At 44.7% G+C, this 19,776-nt stretch overlaps 1 protein-coding gene across 3 annotated transcripts in view; it reads right to left on the bottom strand.

Moving 5' to 3' along the window:
* LOC139407218 (tetraspanin 9a) overlaps positions 1-19,776 on the bottom strand; it is a 270,678-nt gene that overhangs the window by 93,474 nt on the left and 157,428 nt on the right. For 2 of the 3 annotated variants that reach the window (XM_071150801.1, XM_071150810.1), the window contains one exon: positions 11,066-11,145. In XM_071150801.1, coding sequence (XP_071006902.1) covers positions 11,066-11,128 — 63 coding nt within the window. In that variant the 5' untranslated portion in view covers positions 11,129-11,145. Of the gene's footprint in view, positions 1-11,065; positions 12,234-19,776 lie in introns of those variants that run through there. The other variant, XM_071150791.1, reaches the window with a different exon arrangement.

Genomic DNA, 19,776 nt, shown 5'->3' on the forward strand with positions numbered 1-19,776 from the left:
GACTATCTACAATTGAACTTTTTTTTATTAATCACATTTTTGCTGCTACTGTTTATCTATATGTTCATCTTGTTGCACAGTGAACATTTCATCAGCGCAAATGACTCATAAACATCTTCAAGAGCGTTTTGTGCTTTGTTAATCAATGTGTGCAGCCACTTGGAAACATTACATTTATAGTGTGTGGCAAATTGCTAGCTAATCAACAACAAGAAACACCCACGACACTGTACTGTAGATAACATATAACAAATATAAACACTTGTGCTATTGAGTGGCTGCTGCAAATAGGGGAGAACAATTCCTAACCAATCTATACAGTTATTATCCCTTAAAACTGGGCTGGAATGATTAGTATGCCTTCCACAAATGTGACACAATGTGTATGCCTGAGAGATAGCCAACAGGACCACTAAGATACGGCTGTGTGAATCACCTCGGTGGGAGCTGCCACTACACATCACTGTATTCACCTGGCTGGGCTGTCAGGTCCCTGGGGTAGCAGTAGGACCCCTACCACCCACCCGACCCCAACTCCATGCATAGAGCCCATGCTCCATACACAGATTGAGGGCTAGGAAGCCATTTTGGGTCTGTGAGTTCAGAGGGAGGATGTAGGAACCCTGTCCAGCACCATCTGTTCCCCATCTCTCCAGGTGCTGAGGACAAGATGGTACATGTGACCATGCCAGCTACAGCAAAACCCACTACCAACCAGAACATACAGTACACCTAGTGCAGAGAATTATGACGAACTAGCTCGGAGCACCATTTCAGCACTGAAATTAATGGGACAACACACTGACCTTTCCCTGTCCATTAGCACTACCTGAAAACATCATGATGGCGTTCGTCATCACGCCCAGTAAGGATGAGTAGTAGCACTCTATTTGTGTCAAAAGAGCTGTATTACGAATCACACAGATTCAACGCTTGAATGAGATCACGCAGAGGTGATAGCGGTGATGAGCTCATATTAGTGTACAAATCCCAGTTCTTCAAGCCTCTATCTATATCCACCCGCATCTGTTCGGCTGTGAAATAAATGAGGAATAGTGTACGGCGTTTGATAAGACACGAGGAAGGTCACAGAGACACGGTAAAGCTCAGTTCAAGAAAGGAGCGAAGATTGGGAATCCGCATTCAGAAACCATGTTAATATCCCTGTAAGCTTCAGAGCCAGTTAGCTACAAATAGAGTCGATGTTGCCTTGATGCTGCTTCTCCATCTATCTTCAGGGAGAATGTCAGAGCTGTTTATGTGAACACCTCATGCACAAAGAACACGAGTCAATTGCAAGAATGAGAGAGCACTGCAACAACCTGTTTTTGAAGGTGGATGTGGATTTCTCTCTGAGCACAGCGTGATAGATGTATATACGTACACTTCCAATGGGAGCACACAGTACTGTATATAACACAGGCTCCGTATGTGGCAAATAAAATTAGCCCACTAAAAAAACAACGATAGAAACATGGCAGTGATTGGTGTCCAATGGATGAGTCCCCCTCCCCCTTCCTCTGAGTGGGGTCTTATTTAGGGCTTTGTGTCCTATTGGAGGCTGGCAAGGGACCAAGTTGTTGACGCTGTCGCCGAGGGCCCGTTCTCATTCAGACTGTGCACCTCTGGGTCCCCAAGCCCAAATGCAAGGTGACAACCTATTGAAATGCACAGATTCAAAGGCAAGTTGAGGCTCATATTTTGAGTGCATCACTATTCGAGAGCGAAATGCCAAGCTAAAAAGGATGTGACATGTCTGGGTTTTCTATGTTTGGTTTGGAGAGAGGAGAAGATATTTAATAAGCAGGAGGAGGAGGAGGATGGTATCTGGGTATGAGGGAACGAGGACCATGGTGGGAAAGCAATCAAGCCCAATAGAATCAATTGTAAGATGATAGCCCTTAGATCCAGTCAATGGCGGATCCTCAGCCCATGGTGTCTAAACCCTGGATGCCCTGGCCAGCCAGTAAGACGGACAAACCGGCTAAGATAATTTCCTGATCAATTCAATTGGAAAACATTAGGGATTCCCAATATCTACCTGACACCAGCCTCACATGATGACCATTAAAGAGAAGCTCAGAATCCCCTATGGCGGCTACATCAAACACAGGACACTGAGTGTGTTAGGGTCTGCAGCCAAGGTGCATCAAAGCCAGCCGCCCCAAATAATTCATTAAATAGCAGAGAGGTAATCCGGTCGAAACCCAGTTATTCCTCAGCAGACCAAGTGGAAAGAAATAGTCCCAAACCTTCTCCCTCAGAGTTGAGGCTGAGCAAGTGCGACTTGGGGTATTGATTTCTCCTTAATTTGCCTTTGGGTGACAGAGGAAAATGCTGAGTAGGGCGAGGCGGGCAAGCTATTCTAACATTCTTCACTGCTTAGGTGCAGAATAGCATCGATCGGAATGCCTGGAGTGAGTGGAGGCCTGAGATGGAGACAAGTTTACAAACCCCTACAAGGACAAGCATGAGCATGATAACCTTTTATTCTCAACACCTATTTGCATGAAGCTCCTTAGTAAATATTTTAGCACCATAAAACATACTGAGAGTCCCATTATTCGAGATATTAAAGGCTGGGGATTTTTGTAAAAGTGTTAAAAATAGAGCAGTATCTCTGACCGAATGAAGAACCTGACTGTCTCTGAAAAGAAAGTGAACTTAATTGTTGCGGTGTCAAGGTAACTCAACTCATTGAGACCGTCATACAGTAGATGACAAATTGAATATCTGCTTTATTCACTAGCTAGGTACATACTTCACTTCCACTGTACCATGTTATGTATTACTCCACCGATGCTCTCTCAGTGAGTGGGATTGTTGTTGTGTTGTCAAACCATGTTTGATTGACAGGTTTCACTTCTGTGCGTCACTCCACTCCAGGGGACTGGGACTTCGTAAAAAAACTCCCACGCTTCTTTGCCTCAGTTTTTTTTCAGTCGTTTAAACATTTCTCAAAGTTACAAAGTAAAATGTTATGAATATTTTTTTTTATGTTGATGTTCTTCTTCTACTAAAGAGAGGCTTTTACATAGACAAACAGCACCAGAACATCACATCTCAGTTTTGTTGGTAGAATACTTTGGCACAACTAAAGTTTGCCTTATATAATCATATAATACCACAAAAGAGAGGGCCTATTTGAAGTAGAGGCCTCAAAGTCTTCTACTGAGAAAAATACATTCTCCAGGGGGAATATGACAAAATACAATGTGTGCCTCAGCCTTTCCTACCGACTACAGCGAATTTGATACACAGCCTCATGCTGTATCAACACAATGACAATCACTTTCAGACCCATTTAATTTCACGAGGAAAGCATTTCAATCATCCTCTATTGTGCAATGTGCAATCCACACATTATTCCTTCAAATGGAAATGGAGTTGCAATTAGGAATCAATTCAATTATCCTTTTGTGGTCAATCTGTTGGTTATGTCGTTAACTATGTGTACGGATAGTTCTCAGAAGTGAAAAAGTGATATTGCCAGCACAAAAGACACCTTCCACTGATCATTAAAGGCAGAACCCTTCTGTGACTCAGTGACACTATTGCTTGGGAAAACATCCCTCATCACCAGAGACACATGGTTTGACATGACATGTTTAATAAGAGGTCCTGGTTATCTATGCAGAACTAATGATGGTCATCTCTCTCTCTCGGAGAGAGAAAAAAAAAAAAGAGCCCTGAAGGCCTGAGGTGTCATCCGTCAGCCTTGATGAGATGATCACTAACTAGACTTGTGATGACAAGCACTCCAGTCCACACATACAGCACCAGTTAAAAGTTTGGACACACCTACTCTTTCAAGGGTTTTTCTTTATTTTGACTATTTTCTACATTGTAAAATAACAGTGAAGACATCAAAACTATAAAATAACACATATGAAATGATGCAATAACCAAAAATAGTGTTAAATAAATCAAAATATATTTAAGATTTAAGATTATTCAAAGTAGCCACCCATGACAGCTTTGCACACTCTTGGCATTCTCTCAACCAGCTTCACCTGGAATGCTTTTCCAACAGTCTCGAAGGAGTTCCCACATATGCTGAGCACTTGTTGGCTGCTTTTCCTTCACTCTGCGGACCAACTCATCCCAAATCATCTCAATTGGGTTGAGGTCGGGTGATTGTGAAGCCAGCTCATCTGATGCAGCACTCAATTACTCTCCTTCTTGGTCAAATAGCCCTTACACAGCCTGGAGGTGTGTTGGGTCATTGTCCTGTTGAAAAACAAATGATAGTCCCACTAAGCACAAAGCAAATGGGATGGCGTATCGCTGCAGAATGCTGTGGTAGGCATGTTGGTTCAGTGTGCCTTGAATTCTAAATAAATCATATACATTGTCACCATCAAAGCACCTCCACAGCATCACACCACCTCCTCCATGCTTCACAGTGGAGATGTGGAGATCATCAGTTCACCTACTCTGCGTCTCACAAAGACACAGAGGTTGGAACCAAAAATCTCAAATTTGGACTCATCAGACCAAAGGACAGATTTCCACCAGGCTAATGTCCATTGCTCGTGTTTCTTGGCCCAAGCAGGTCTCTTACTTTTATTGGTGTCATTTAGTAGTGATTCCTTTGCAGCAATTCGACCATGAATATGTAACCTTTATTTTACTAGCAAAACAATGGCAGCCTACCCCAGATGATGCTTTGTCAATTGTGCTCCGCCCTATGGGACTCCCAATCACAGCCGGATGTGATACAGCTTGGATTCAAACCAAGGACTCTTAGTGACATCTCTTGCACTGAGATGCCATGCCTTAGACCAATGCGCCACTCAGGAGCCTTGATTCATGCAGTCTCCTCTGAACCGTTGATGTTGAGATGTGTCTGTTACTTGAACTCTGTGAAGCATTTATTTGGGCTGCAATCTAAGGCGCAGTTAACTCTAATGAACTCATCCTCTGCGGCAGAGGTAACTCTGGGACTTATTTTCCTGTGGCGGTCCTCGTGAGAGCCAGTTTTATCATTGCGCTTGAAGGTTTTTGCGACTGCACTTGACAAAACTTTGAAAGTTCTTAACATTTTCAGGATTGACTGACCTTCATGTCTTAATGTAACGGACTGTCATTTCTCCTTGCTTATTTGAGCTGTTCTTGCCAGAATATGGACTTGATCTTTCATCAAATAGGGCTATCTTCTGTATACCACCACTACTTTGTGGCTCAAACGCATTAAGAAGTAAAGAAATTCCACAAACAAACTTTTTACAAGGCACACCTGTTAATTGAAATGCACTCCAGGTGACTACCCCATGAAGGTAGCTGGTTGAGAGAATGCCAAGAGTGTGCAAAGCTGTCATCAAGGAAAAGGGTGGCTACTTTAAAGAATCTCAAATATGAAATATATTTTGATTTGTTCCACACATTTTTGGTTACTACATGATTCCATGTGTGTTAATTCATAGTTTTTATGTATTTACTATTAATCAACAATGTAAAAACTAGTAAAAATAAAGAAAACCCCTGGAATGAGTAGGTGTATTGTACTGTACGTGTTTCGTCATCTAGCACTAAGGGGACCTATAGATATGACAGAGTCCGAGGGTATGTGGAGTAATACTGCACTGTAAACGCTACAGTAAGGATTATAGCCAAGCCCTGGTCTTGTGTTCACAAAGTGTCTTTTAAATAATCATGATTTAAAACACTTTGTGAATACAGGGCTTGGCCCTGGCCAGAGAGCTTCCCCTGTGGATGGTTCTCCTAATTGGGAGGGACAGTGGTGTGGAATGTGGGAGGAATAAGAGAGCTTTGGTCTGGGGGATGCCAAGCAACTGTCACACAATGGCAGGTGTCCAAGGTTTTACGGAGCTAGCTTAGCTACCTCTCTCATAGCAGTTGTTATTTCATCTGGTCTCTCTATGTCTCTCCGTTCACCTGGCACACTCTAGTCAACAACACAATATTGACACAATAGCACCCCAGCCTCCCATCAAACCTTGTTAAAACCAAATAAAATTTCCTCCTGCCCTAGGATAATGCCTGTTTAGATGCATGCGCTACGCTACCATGTTTACTACGAGAAACAAAAATAAACATGTCAGCATGATCATTAAAACCCCCTCTTTCACAGGGCATGGGGATGCTATTTTGGTCTTGCCCTGGGAACCCAGTAACAGGTTTTTATTGAACGGTGGCACCTAGTATGTTATGAGTCATAACTGACACAGTGAGTCTCTACTCTAAACAGGCTGTCTCAATTTCCAATCAGCCAGCATGGGGGGTGGGGAGACTTACATCTCTGGCTAACTACACCCACCACAAGCCACCACATTATATGGGCCTATATCCCATTTGATCTGTTACACAAGCTAATGAGCTCTGCAGAGCTCTACAATGAGGTAGGTTGGCAATTGAAGGAGCAGGCCGGGTGGAGATGTGTAAATTAAAATGTATCTCCCCAGACATTTAGCTACTGGACACAGGCAGGGAGCGGGGTTACAGTATATGGAGATATTGGAGTGCAGGTTAGAGTAGGAATATTGAGCCAAGGCTGTACCTTCTCCTGTGGGGATGCTAATTCAGGGCCGGCCCCAGGTATAGGCGGCATAAGCTTTCGTTTAGGGACCCTGGCCACTAGGGGGCCCCCACCCCAATTTAGTATTATTGTTACATTTTTGTACTCAGTTGGGGTCTCAACTTACAGTTCGAAATATGGTTGTGCAGCAGCAGTTTTTTATGTCAGCCAATGACAGTCACTCATAAAACATTTTTTGATTGGTAAATTAGTCTAGCCAGCTGTCTAAACTTGTATTAATCATGGCAAAAATTACTGACCGGGCATGAAGGGCACGTGCCAAAGGGCCCTTACCAAATCTCTCTTAGGGCCCCCAAAAGGCCCTGTGCTACTTACAACACTTAAAATGATCAAATGCATATCAACTACGTCAATACTTCTTCTAAGTAAATGTAAATAAATTAAATACATTGTCCAATGCAGGAGAATCAGATATGCCATGTCCTTATTTGAGAGTAAAAATTGACATGGCAGGATCATGTCCTCTTGTACTGTTTTGGATATTAATTGTCTACATTACATTGCCCTAAAGTACTGTTTGATATAGCTTCACAATAATATATTGTGTTATTTAAGCCACTCCTGAATCAGGGCGGCAGGTGGTTAGAGCGTTGGGGAAGTAACAGAAAGGTTGCTAGATAGAATCCCCGAGCTGACAAGGTAAAAATCTGTCATTCTGCCCCTGAACAAGGCAGTTAACCCACTGATCCTAGGCCAACATTGTAAATAACAATTTGTTCTTAACCGACTTGCCTAGTTAAATAAAGGTTCAATCTTTTTTTATCAGTATGCATGTCAGTATTGGAAATCCATGTAATAATTATTGAATCCATCATGAATTATTGAAAGCTGGTTTCATGAGTTCAAACAATTCACTGCGCCTCAATTTCAGTTTAACCTCCACATCACCTAGTAAGGGATTAAGTTAACTTGTGATAGACTTCTGGTGAGAGAGTACATCTGAAAGTTTGTTACAATGTGAAGTCCCTTGGGGCCGAGGGGTTTAGTGAACTTTTCAGCACTCTGTGAGGGGGAAAACAGCAGGCAAATTGCTTCGGCACCTTGGCTCAAAACCTTGTGGCATGAAGGAATGGGACAGCATGAGTGAAATGATTGCCAAGGCAATGCTTTATAAAGCCACCGTTCAATGAGGAAAACACACACAAACACCTTGAAACTGTCATTAGGTTTCAAGCTCTTTTCTTCTGGCTAGCTACATTTAAAACAAAAATGTCAACTCAGGTGATTAAATCGATGGGGAAACTAATCTTTTGTTTCCTTCGACCAAATGGCATATAAATCCTCCAGCAATCCCCTAAGCAAGCATAGGAATTCATGAATGCTAAACACAGTTGGATCTTCTACTCCCCTAACAAAGGATTTGCACCACTTCTTTGGCCCGTTATAAGGTAAGGATGCTGAGCGGCCAGTTATTCTCCAAATATGAATATCAAATGAGGCTTTGCTTATGGTATGATAATGACACAGTGGTGGGATGGAGGCAGCTCTTTCTAACAAAGGTGCACTATGTGTCCGTGTTGGGAAGGGAAGGAAACAGGGAGGATGTTTCAGGGAGGGAAGGAACCGATTAATAGTGGAGGGAGTAAAGGAGGGAGGGCTGGGCAGAGCAGACCAGAGATTCTATCAGACATCACAGAGAGAGGACACAGAGCAGGGGCCTGCAAATACACCACGGCCAGTCTGCAAGCTGACACACATAGGAAATCACAGCCAACCCAATCTTGCTCCCCGACTCATAGTGTGTCTACCAACATGTCGTCCAGTCATCACTGTATTTTTGGGCATAGCCACTGTGATTTGGTGTGATTGTCGTGACCACTGGCTTTATTGGTGGTGTCCTCCGTCATCCAAAGGAGACTTGCTCTCAATCCTGACTACTACACCACCAGATACTCTGATCTGACCCAGACCCCCCAACCATGCTGCAGCTCAGACTAACACTAATCTCCATAAGAAAGAGAAGCCAGATGGTCAGGAACAACTGCTGGAGAGGCCTGGAGATGAGTGCATGGGACATGCCTGGAGTGCCTGCGCTATTTACCTTGTGCTTCAAGTTACCGCTGTAAGCCCCGTGGAGGGAGTGGAGGGCTGGGGGTTGTGGGTTTCGAGGGAGGCCCGCTGTCTGCACCTGGCGTCGGGTTACGCCATAGGCCTGGCAGCCACCACGCAACTCCGCTCCGATCTGGGGTGTCAAAGCTGAGGCCCTGGGCAGGCAGCGTAAACTTGCGATTCATGGAGTGCCACAGGGAGAGCAGCAATGTCCCAGGGGTGTCAGGATACAGGGCTGCTTTTCACCCTGTCCCCCAGTCCCCAAGCCCCTGTGTCTCTCCCTAAACTGGGTCCAGCCACAGGCTTCAGCCAGCCTCAGTGCTGCCTTTGGACACCCGGACCCGGTGGGGCTGCAGCAGACAGACAGACAGACAGACAGACAGACAGACAGACACCTCCTGCCTTCACAGAGAGGTGGATACATGGCCACCCAGGGAAACAGTGACTCCCCTGGGACAGTTATTAAACTGTCATTAAAGGGAGTCAAGGCGCCACAACGACTATCAATCTGCTAGCAAGGGGCGTGATCATTAAGTGAACATTAGCAGTGTGAGGAGCTCAATTACTGCCCAGCGGGAGCCATTGCGCTAGTGAAAGCCCCCCGGCCACTCCAGGCTTCCCCACTGATCAACACGCACACAGAGGAAGGTCACAATTTCCTCACACCATAGGGTGCCCATAGCCCTCCTTACTCTCCCCAACCCTAGGAGAGTCAGTGACAATAAGGCAGGTCTAGGGCATCCAGCTCAGTGCCAAAGGCAAAGTCTCTTTCCCCACTCCTCCCAGTGTGGAGCTAGAGCATCAGGTTATTAACATGGGGGGTTTTACTGCCAACACAAGGGGTTAAGTACAGGTTGAGCCACACAAAGCCCTCGGGGAGAGCAAGCGCCTCAGCTAAATCCTCCCGTAGCTGTCACGGATGGCAAAGCAGCACTGACACAATGACCTCAGCCGCCATCCAGTAGCCCGGCCTCTGATCCCTCCACATGCATCACGTACTGCACACACACCTTGCCTGATCTGAGCAGGCCTTGCTAATCAGGCACACACATATCCCTCTTGCACTGTGTGGGTGTTCTGCCCGAAAGCTACATTGGAATCTGTGCTGTGGGCTATTGGTCTCGTCATGGTTCAGTAATAATGGGCAGCAGCCTGGTGCCTGAGCCTCAAATGTGCCCCAGATTGCAGGGTGCACGTAGTAGGCTAGTGGTGACGTGATTGGAGAGGTATACCCTGTGGTGTTGTGACGTTATTACGCTTCACACATGACTGGCTCCACACAAAAGGCTCCGGTCCATCAACTAAACCCCGGGTAATCCACTGGTTAAATATTTCTGGGGATGCCTACTTTCACAAACAAAATGACAGATGCCAACATAAGGCCCACTGCAATCTGGGGGATTTGATGATGATGTGTGATGATGTTTTTTTTTAAAATCTTTGTTAACCCCAAAAATCCCAATGTGTAAATCAAAACCAACAAATCAGATTATTCCCATCCAACTCTCCAGTGGCTCTCCAAAATGAATTAAAACATCCTCAATCGTTCTAAATCTTTCAGAACCATTCCCCAGATATGTCATGGTTCCATCTAAAACATGTAAGCAATGCCCCCCTGTCCTTTAACTAGACAGCTTAACACTCTAAATCCTCATAATGTTTGCAGTAAATCAGCATCCATCAGGAGCCATGTTGTAAAGTCATCTGAATGAGTGCCAGCACCCCAGCCACATGGAGCCATGTTGTAAAGCCATCTGAATGAGTGTCAGCCCCAGCACCCCAGCAGAGCACCCACATGGAGACATGGAGGAGCAACCACTCCTCAAACTCTTTTTCAAATCTGATGTTAAACCTAACTCTAAACTTAACCACACTGCTAACCGTATGCCTAACCCTAATCTTCAAATTAAAACCAAACAGCAAATGTTTGTTTTCATCCATTTTTACGATATAGCCAATTTGGACTTTGAGGCGTTGGAGTGACAACCCCCACTCCAACGCCTCAATAACAACCAGCGATAGTAACATGCAAATGAGCCCCCCTCATGCCAGGATGAGGCAGACATAGTTATGAAACACACATGGTTGCACAAAGACCTACAGTATCACCTTGAGAAGAAAAGGGTTTTCATAATGATCCTCATAAACTTGAACACCAATCTTTATCTCACATACGCCTGAACAGAAGTCTTGAAATGATCCGTATATCAGTTTACAAGTATTATGCAATATGACATTTTACCATCTTGCCTTACTCATATTACTGCACACCTAATGACTACCCCGTTTACATTTGTATCCACTGAGTAATTTCCAGCACCATGTGTCAGTGTCATTCCTGCTTGTTGGCCCAAATTCATCCTAATGCATCCTATAATTAGCCATCCCCAAAACAGAACAAACACGATGGAGACATGAGAAAGAGAAGAAGAAGAGAGATAAATCATGTTTACTTACCCAGAAGATGAGGTTGAAGAGGAACATCGTGTACTTCAAACAGCAGAGACAGCCCCGTGCCATGTTGCACTTCTTGAATTCTAAAAGGAACACAAAGGATAGATCCAGGTAAAAGACCACGTATTTGCTGCCTTTGGGCGCCGTGTACTTGTTATTGCTGCTCTTGTCTCCTCCGATGTTGACGCTGGCATCGGCCGCTGTCCCAGCCTGCCCCTGTGCGGCGGAGGCGCCACGTGGCCCCGTGGAGCCGTAGAACGCGCCGGCGGTGAAGCCGCGGCCACCGAACGGGCGGCCAGATGTAGAGGCGCGGGCAAAGTCAGAGTCGCGGCTATCCACGGACGGGCTGCGGTGAATGGCTGACTCCTCACTGCTGGACTTCTCCATGCTCTGGGGCTGTTGCTGCTGCTGCTGAGGGGCTCGCTACTGTTACACACTCTACCATGTCTCAGAGATGAGAGGACAGAACTCTCCCACTCTAACCGGCTCCTCTCTCCCTCTCTGCTCTGTACTGATTCTCTTCAAGGCCAGACAATCGGAATGTTTCTATATCAGAATCTTTCTATCTCCCCAACACAGGTAAGTGAGAGGAAGGAACGACACAGGCGCTATTCCCAGCTCTATGTGTCTTCCGCCCAATGCCCAGCGTCTGCTCTCATGCTCTTGAGTTAGCCATGCAGAGAAGCCCTAGTCCAGTGAGAACCATTATTACCCTGACAAGTGACGGCAGACTGCGTCCTTGAGTCGGTAAGTTTCAATAGTGTCCCCTGGATCTCCTGTGCTCTCCACACTGCTGTGATGTTTGCCGTGAGAGCAGACCCCCTGTGACTCTTTCTCTCCTGCTGTCAGCTGCTCCACTTCTTCCACCTGGTTCACTTCTCCCTGCTGCTGACCTCAGGTCTGCTTTCTGCCTGGAGCGGTGGGAACTTTTACCCCCCTACAAAAACACAATCCTCTATATTTTTTCCCTCTCTCCGCTTCTTCTCCTCCTTTCCTGCACTCTCTCAGTCCTCTGTGCTTTGCGCTCTCCAACGTGCTGACAATACACTCTCTCCCACTCCTTCTCTCGCTCTGTGCTCTATGGTATCATTCTGCACTCAGTCCCCTGCTCTCTGCCTGTGCTCTCATTTGCAGCGCTGTGGCTGATGTGTGCTATTATCGGCAAGCCACATCTAACGGGCATTCCCAATCCTATCCCCCCTAAATTAGAACACTGCCCTCATTCCCTCTCCTCTCTTTGCCTCTCCTCGGCCCCTCCCCACTGCTGAGGGAGCAACCAATTAGGCGGCTGCAGGCAGCCCGGGATCCTCCCCTCCTCTCCGACCATGTAATAAGCTGATCGTAGCACTGCTTTGCCTATACAAGTTCAGCAATTTCATCTGTGCTGTCTGCGCGTCAGGGGGTCCAGGAGGCCATTCATTAATTCAAATATCATGAGGCCAGGGAAACGTGTCGGAGGAGGGTGAGCGGAGGGGCTAGGTTCATATTAATATCTGCATGGGGGGGAGGGGCTTTTCCTGTCAGTGTGAAACATATCACATGAAGAGAGTGGAGTTGGCCAGTGCTCTCCGATGCAACCTTCAACCCTTCGATTTCATTACGACACTTGCTATATTCACGCCCTGTTTTATTTACGCTTATATTTATCATTCGCTTATGTTTACGCCTATATTTGTGAAGAGCTGGCTATAATGACATCAAAACGCTCTCATAATAAGGATGATTACTGCATGCAGACTTGCGGAGTACTGTATCTCTGCAGCCTTGCCACAAAGTTGTCAGTTGCTCAATACCGGCTTGCTCACTGCCATGTAAGGAGCAGCGATAAATTGGCAGGGGTTCTGCCTTTGGAATGATGGCACCATTTCAAGCATGGAAATGGGAGAGTAGCTTAAAGATACTCAGAGCTATCCTATGGAATACAATGGTCAAACACAGACTGTCTCAGTTGTTTCACACACATATTACAGCTCCACGGAGCTCCATCCTTATATTTATCTGGTTTGACATTCAAACCCCAGATGACTCAATGTGAATGATCTGTGAACAAAGAGAAAATGCATTTAGCCTGATAAGATATCAAACCCCCACAGAGAGATGACGTTTCCTTTACAGTGTACATATGCTGATTTGACGAGATGGGGATGAAAGATCTGATACCTTTCGATACAGCGCTCGCGCTTCCTTTACTTGGATACATCTTCTCTCACCTCAGAACTACTGCACAAACAATAGCAATAGCAGCACCGTAACACCCACTTACCTAGCCCTTTCACAAGGTTGGGTTTGTGAAAACAGCCTAGTCTTAACTCCACACCTCTGTGCTGTGGTAATGATCCCCCCTCTCTTTCGGCAAGGCGAGGTTGAGTGCTTGTGATGGCTGCAACTCTGAGACAGATGGGGCAGAGTTTCAGCTGAATGGTCTTAAGGTAAACCCAGTACTACCTTATATACACAGAGATACACTAATCCACGTCTCTGGTGTTTATACGACGGGGTAGACAAACCCTCACAAACTTCCAGAGACGCACCATTGAGAGCAACCTGTCGGGCTTTATCACTGCTTGGTACGCAACCCAGCCCAACGCATCACCAGAGGCACAATCAGCCACCCGAGCCACAGTCTGTTAACCACACTACCATCTAAAAGGCAGACACAGTACAGGTGCATTAAAGCTGGAACCGAGAGACTGAAAAACAGCTTGCTAGGCCATCAGACTGTAAAATAGTCAACACTAGCTGGCACCCACCCAGTATCCTGCCCTGAATCTTAGTCTGTGTTACTAACCGGCTAACACCCAGTACTCTACTCTGCACCTTAGAGACTGCTGCCCTATGTACACAGTCATTGAACACTGATCACTTTAATAATGTTCACATACTGTTTTACCTACCCGCTTCATATGTACAGTATCAGTCAAAAGTTCGGACACACCTACTCATTCATGGGTTTTTCTTTATTTTTACTATTTTCTACATTGTAGAATAATAGTGAAGACATAAAAACTATGAAATAACACATATGGAATCACGTAGTAACCAAAAAAGTGTTAAACAAATCAAAATACATTTTACATTTGAGATTCTTCAAAGTAGACACCCTTTGCCTTGATGACAGCTTTGCACACTCTTGTCATTCTCTCAACCAGCTTCATGAGGAATGCTTTTCCAACAGTCTTGAAGGAGTTCCCACATATGCTGAGCACTTGTTGTCTGCTTTTCCTTCACTCCGCGGTCCAACTCACCCCAAACAATCTCAATTGGGTTGAGGTCTGGTGATTGTGGAGGTCAGGTCATCTGATGCAGCACTCCATCACTCTCCTTCTTGGTCAGATAGCCCTTACACAACCTGGAGGTCTGTTTTGGGTCATTGTCCTGTTGAAAAACAAATGATCGTCTCACTAAGCACAAACCAGATGGGATGGCGTGTTGCTGCTGAATGATGTGGGAGCCATGCTGGTTAAGTGTGCCTTGAATTCTAAATAAATCACAGACAGTGTCACCAGCAAAGCACCCCCACACCATCACACCTCCTCATCCACGCTTCACAGTGGGAACCACACATGCGGAGATCCTCCGTTCACCTACTCTGCATCTCACAAAGACATGGTGGTTGGAACCAAAAATCTCAAATTTGGACTCATCAGACAGACCAAAGGACAGATTTCCACTGGTCTAATGTCCATTGCTCGTGTTTCTTGGCCCAAGCAAGTCTCTTCTTCTTATTGGTGTCCTGTAGTAATGGTTTCTTTGCAGAATGCCAAGAGTGTGCAAAGCTGTCATCAAGGCAAAGGGTGGCTACTTTGAAGAATATAAAATATAAAATTTACAACATACTGTATATATATATATATACAGTGCCTTGCGAAAGTATTCGGCCCCCTTGAACTTTGCGACCTTTTGCCACATTTCAGGGTTCAAACATAAAGATATAAAACTGTATTTTTTGTGAAGAATCAACAACAAGTGGGACACAATCATGAAGTGGAACGACATTTATTGGATATTTCAAACTTTTTTAACAAATCAAAAACTGAAAAATTGGGCGTGCAAAATTATTCAGCCCCTTTACTTTCAGTGCAGCAAACTCTCTCCAGAAGTTCAGTGAGGATCTCTGAATGATCCAATGTTGACCTAAATGACTAGTGATGATAAATACAATAAACCTGTGTGTAATCAAGTCTCCGTATAAATGCACCTGCACTGTGATAGTCTCAGAGGTCCGTTAAAAGCGCAGAGAGCATCATGAAGAACAAGAAACACACCAGGCAGGTCCGAGATACTGTTGTGAAGAAGTTTAAAGCCGGATTTGGATACAAAAAGATTTCCCAAGCTTTAAACATCCCAAGGAGCACTGTGCAAGCGATAATATTGAAATGGAAGGAGTATCAGACCACTGCAAATCTACCAAGACCTGGCCGTCCCTCTAAACTTTCAGCTCATACAAGGAGAAGACTGATCAGAGATGCAGCCAAGAGGCCCATGATCACTCTGGATGAACTGCAGAGATCTACAGCTGAGGTGGGAGACTCTGTCCATAGGACAACAATCAGCCGTATATTGCACAAATCTGGCCTTTATGGAAGAGTGACAAGAAGAAAGCCATTTCTTAAAGATATCCATAAAAAGTGTCGTTTAAAGTTTGCCACAAGGCACCTGGGAGACACACCAAACATGTGGAAGAAGGTGCTCTGGTCAGATGAAACCAAAATTGAACTTTTTGGCAACAATGCAAAACGTTATGTTTGGCGTAAAAGCAACACAGCTGAACACACCATCCCCACTGTCAAACATGGTGGTGGCAGCATCATGGTTTGGGCCTGCTTTTCTTCAGCAGGGACAGGGAAGATGGTTAAAATTGATGGGAAGATGGATGGAGCCAAATACAGGACCATTCTGGAAGAAAACCTGATGGAGTCTGCAAAAGACCTGAGACTGGGACGGAGATTTGTCTTCCAACAAGACAATGATCCAAAACATAAAGCAAAATCTACAATGGAATGGTTCAAAAATAAACATATCCAGGTGTTAGAATGGCCAAGTCAAAGTCCAGACCTGAATCCAATCGAGAATCTGTGGAAAGAACTGAAAACTGCTGTTCACAAATGCTCTCCATCCAACCTCACTGAGCTCGAGCTGTTTTGCAAGGAGGAATGGGAAAAAATGTCAGTCTCTCAATGTGCAAAACTGATAGAGACATACCCCAAGCGACTTACAGCTGTAATCGCAGCAAAAGGTGGCGCTACAAAGTATTAACTTAAGGGGGCTGAATAATTTTGCACGCCCAATTTTTCAGTTTTTGATTTGTTAAAAAAGTTTGAAATATCCAATAAATGTCGTTCCACTTCATGATTGTGTCCCACTTGTTGTTGATTCTTCACAAAAAAATACAGTTTTATATCTTTATGTTTGAAGCCTGAAATGTGGCAAAGTTCAAGGGGGCCGAATACTTTCGCAAGGCACTGTATATATTATGTTTATATTCCGGACTTTGACATTGCCCGTTCTGATGTTTCTTAATTACATAATTGTTATTTGGGGGGTTTATGTGTATTGCTGTGTATTCTTAGGTATGCTAGAAATATAAGCATTTTGCTGCACCTGCGATACCAGCTTTCCCACTTTCCTCTGGTGGCCTTAATCAAATTGTTTACCTAAAATCAATTTCCTTTTTCAGAGTGCAGTGCTCCTCTCTCCATGGGCAGCTGTGTCTGTGACAGACTATTCTACATGCCACATTCAACTTTAATAATAATCCTTAATGTCAGCGTCACTGTTCACGTAAGCCTGGTGTGGGATGAGAACGATGAAAGTGGTCCCACACAGATAGCTAAAGAAGCGTTGGCTCAGCTCCTGTGTGTTGTCTGATCACAGCCCGTCAGGCCCTTAACTATTAATTCAATACATTGTGCGTCAGTAGCCGCTGCCTCATAGAAGGACATGCATTTATCAGAGAGCTATGGGGGCCCTTAGCTAGCATGTGAGTGTGCTGCTGATGCCTCCACCCGACACAAGGGCACGTTCGTCCTCTCACTCCCACGTGAACAGATCCCAGCTGCATTCATCGCCATCGACTCAACAGAAGAGAACCAAAAGGCATGGGGCTCTGAAGTCCTTTATTAGACAAGCAAGGTTGCAGCAGAGCAAGGTTGCACAGGGTTTCTTCATTTGAACTTTCTCTGATGCTGAATAAACCTGGCAGCTCCTTCGATACGTGTTTAAAAGGAAAACTGGAAAGCGAGCTCAGTTCAGTAGGAAGATCCATCCTAGAATACTCATTTTCAGGGCTCCTCCAGCCAAAACACTACTGCTTTTCTATCATGGTATGAAAGAGTATAACATAAAATCTAAGTAAAAGTGCCCTGTGGCTGTGTCAGGCAGAGTAAATATGAAACAAACAACATTGATTCTGGCATATCTGTGTGGAGCTCTATTGGAGTAAAACTTATGTAGTCTAGCCAACACGGCATCATCGCCAGCAGAACAGAAACACGGTGGTGGGTGGGGGGCTAGTTCTATTTAAGAAGCACTTCAATAATTAGACCAATAGAGCAAAGTCGTCTTAGGTTTCTTCTTAAACCTATTGGGTGAAATGATAAAGAAAATATAAATCTGCAGGATTAAGACTCTGGACTCTAAGAGTTTCTTAATGTGGAACAGTATCTAATAAGATAGAGGACAGCCATTTAATCATTTGGCAAGCATCCCTGGCAACTGCACATGTACAAATTAGATGAGTGTGATCATCAACCCATACCTATACTGTAAAATATGGTGGTGGATCTTTGATGTTATGGGGCTATTTTGCTTCCACTTGTCCTGGGGCCCTTGTTAAGGTCAAGTTTACCCAGTAACAGGACATTTTTAGCCAAAAACCTGGTTGCCCCTGCCAGGATGCTGAAACTTAAACAATAACCCCAAGCATACATCAATATCCCCCAAAATGTATAATAATTGACCACAAAATCAACATTTTGCAATGGCTATCTCGGTCCCCGGACTTGAACCCCCTGATGTTTGAATTGAAGAGGGCAGTCCATAAGTGCAGACAAAGGATATCAAGGTTCTGAAAAGATTTTAAATGGAGGAATGGTCTAAGATCCCTCCCAAGGTGTTCTTCAGTCTCATAAAACATTTTAGGTGGGAATAATTTAAAATAAATGATTATGTGTTAAAAGAAATCTCTTTCTCTGAGCAGTTGTATTAGTATTAAGAATATAATTTTCATTTTTTTGGAGCATAAAATTTAGCTCAGTATTTTTTAAATGTATTTTATACAGTCGTCCCACTGCATATGTTGAACTGTGAATGTCTCATGATGGACTGAGCGTGTGAATGGATTAGGACACGTCTATGTCCTGGCCCCCATAAAGAAAATTAGAATTAAAAACAAGTTCAGCCCCTGGTTTGACCGGACTCTTGCAGAGTTCCTCCACCTCAAGAATTGCATTCGGCGAAAGGCTGACTGGCTCTTGTTCAGGCAAATTACAAATAAGTGCACTCAGGCTATCCGGAAGGCCAAAGTTAGTTCTCTCTCTGTGAGTCGAACCCCAAGAAGTTCTGGAAAACGGTTAAAGACCTGGAGAATAAACCCTCCTCCTCACAGCTGCCCATGTCCCTTAAAGTTGATGATGTGGTTGTTACTGACAAGAAGCACATGGCTGAGCTCTTTAATCACCACTTAATTAAGTCAGGATGCCTATTTGACAAAGCCATGCCTCCTTGCCCATCCAACATTTCCTCATCTCCCACCCCTTCTAATGCACCTAGCCCTGATGCTCCTCCCTCTTTTCCCCCTGCCTCACTACAAAGTTTCTCCCTGCAGGCGGTCACTGAGTCCGAGGTGCTAAAGGAGCTCCTTAAACCATCTAGGTCAGATGCTTTAGACCATTGCTTCTTTAAGGTTGCTGCCCCTATCATCACCAAGCCCATCTCTGACCATTGTTAACCTGTCTCTCCTCTCTGGGGAAGTTCCCATTGCTTGGAAGGCAGCCACTGGTAGTCCTTTATTTAAAGGGGGAGAACAAACTGATCCTACCTGTTATAGGCATATTTCTATTTTGCCCTGTTTATCAAAAGTGTTGGAAAAACTTGTCAATTATCAACTGACTGGCTTTCTTGATGTCTATAGTATTCTCTCTGGTATGCAATCTGGTTCCTGCTCAGGTTATGGATGTGTCACTGCAACCATAAAGGTCCTCAATGATGCCACCATGGCCCTTGATTCTAAGCAATGTTGTGCTGCTATTTTTATTGACTTGGCCAAAGCTTTTGATACGGTAGACCATTCCATACTTGTGGGCCGGCTAAGGAATATTGGTGTCTCTGAGGGGTCTTAGGCCTGGTTTGCAAACTACCTCTCTCAAAGAGTCAGAACATCTGCTGTCTCAGCCACTGCCTGTCACCAAGGGAGTACCCCAAGGCTCGATCCTAGGCCCCACGCTCTTCTCAATTTACATAAACAACATAGCTGAGGCAGTAGGAAGCTCTCTCATCCATTTATATGCAGATGATACAGTCTTATACTCAAATGACCCCTCCCCGGATTTTGTGTTAAACACTCTACAACAAAGCTTTCTTAGTGTCCAACAAGCTTTCTCTGCCCTTAACCTTGTTCTGAACACCTCCAAAACAAAGATCACGTGGTTGGTAAGAACAATGCTCCTCTCCCCACAGGTTTGATTACTACCTCTGAGGGTTTAGAGCTTTAGGTA

Source organism: Oncorhynchus clarkii, chromosome 1, assembly GCF_045791955.1.
Source record: "Oncorhynchus clarkii lewisi isolate Uvic-CL-2024 chromosome 1, UVic_Ocla_1.0, whole genome shotgun sequence".
Taxonomy (NCBI): Eukaryota; Metazoa; Chordata; class Actinopteri; order Salmoniformes; family Salmonidae; genus Oncorhynchus; species Oncorhynchus clarkii.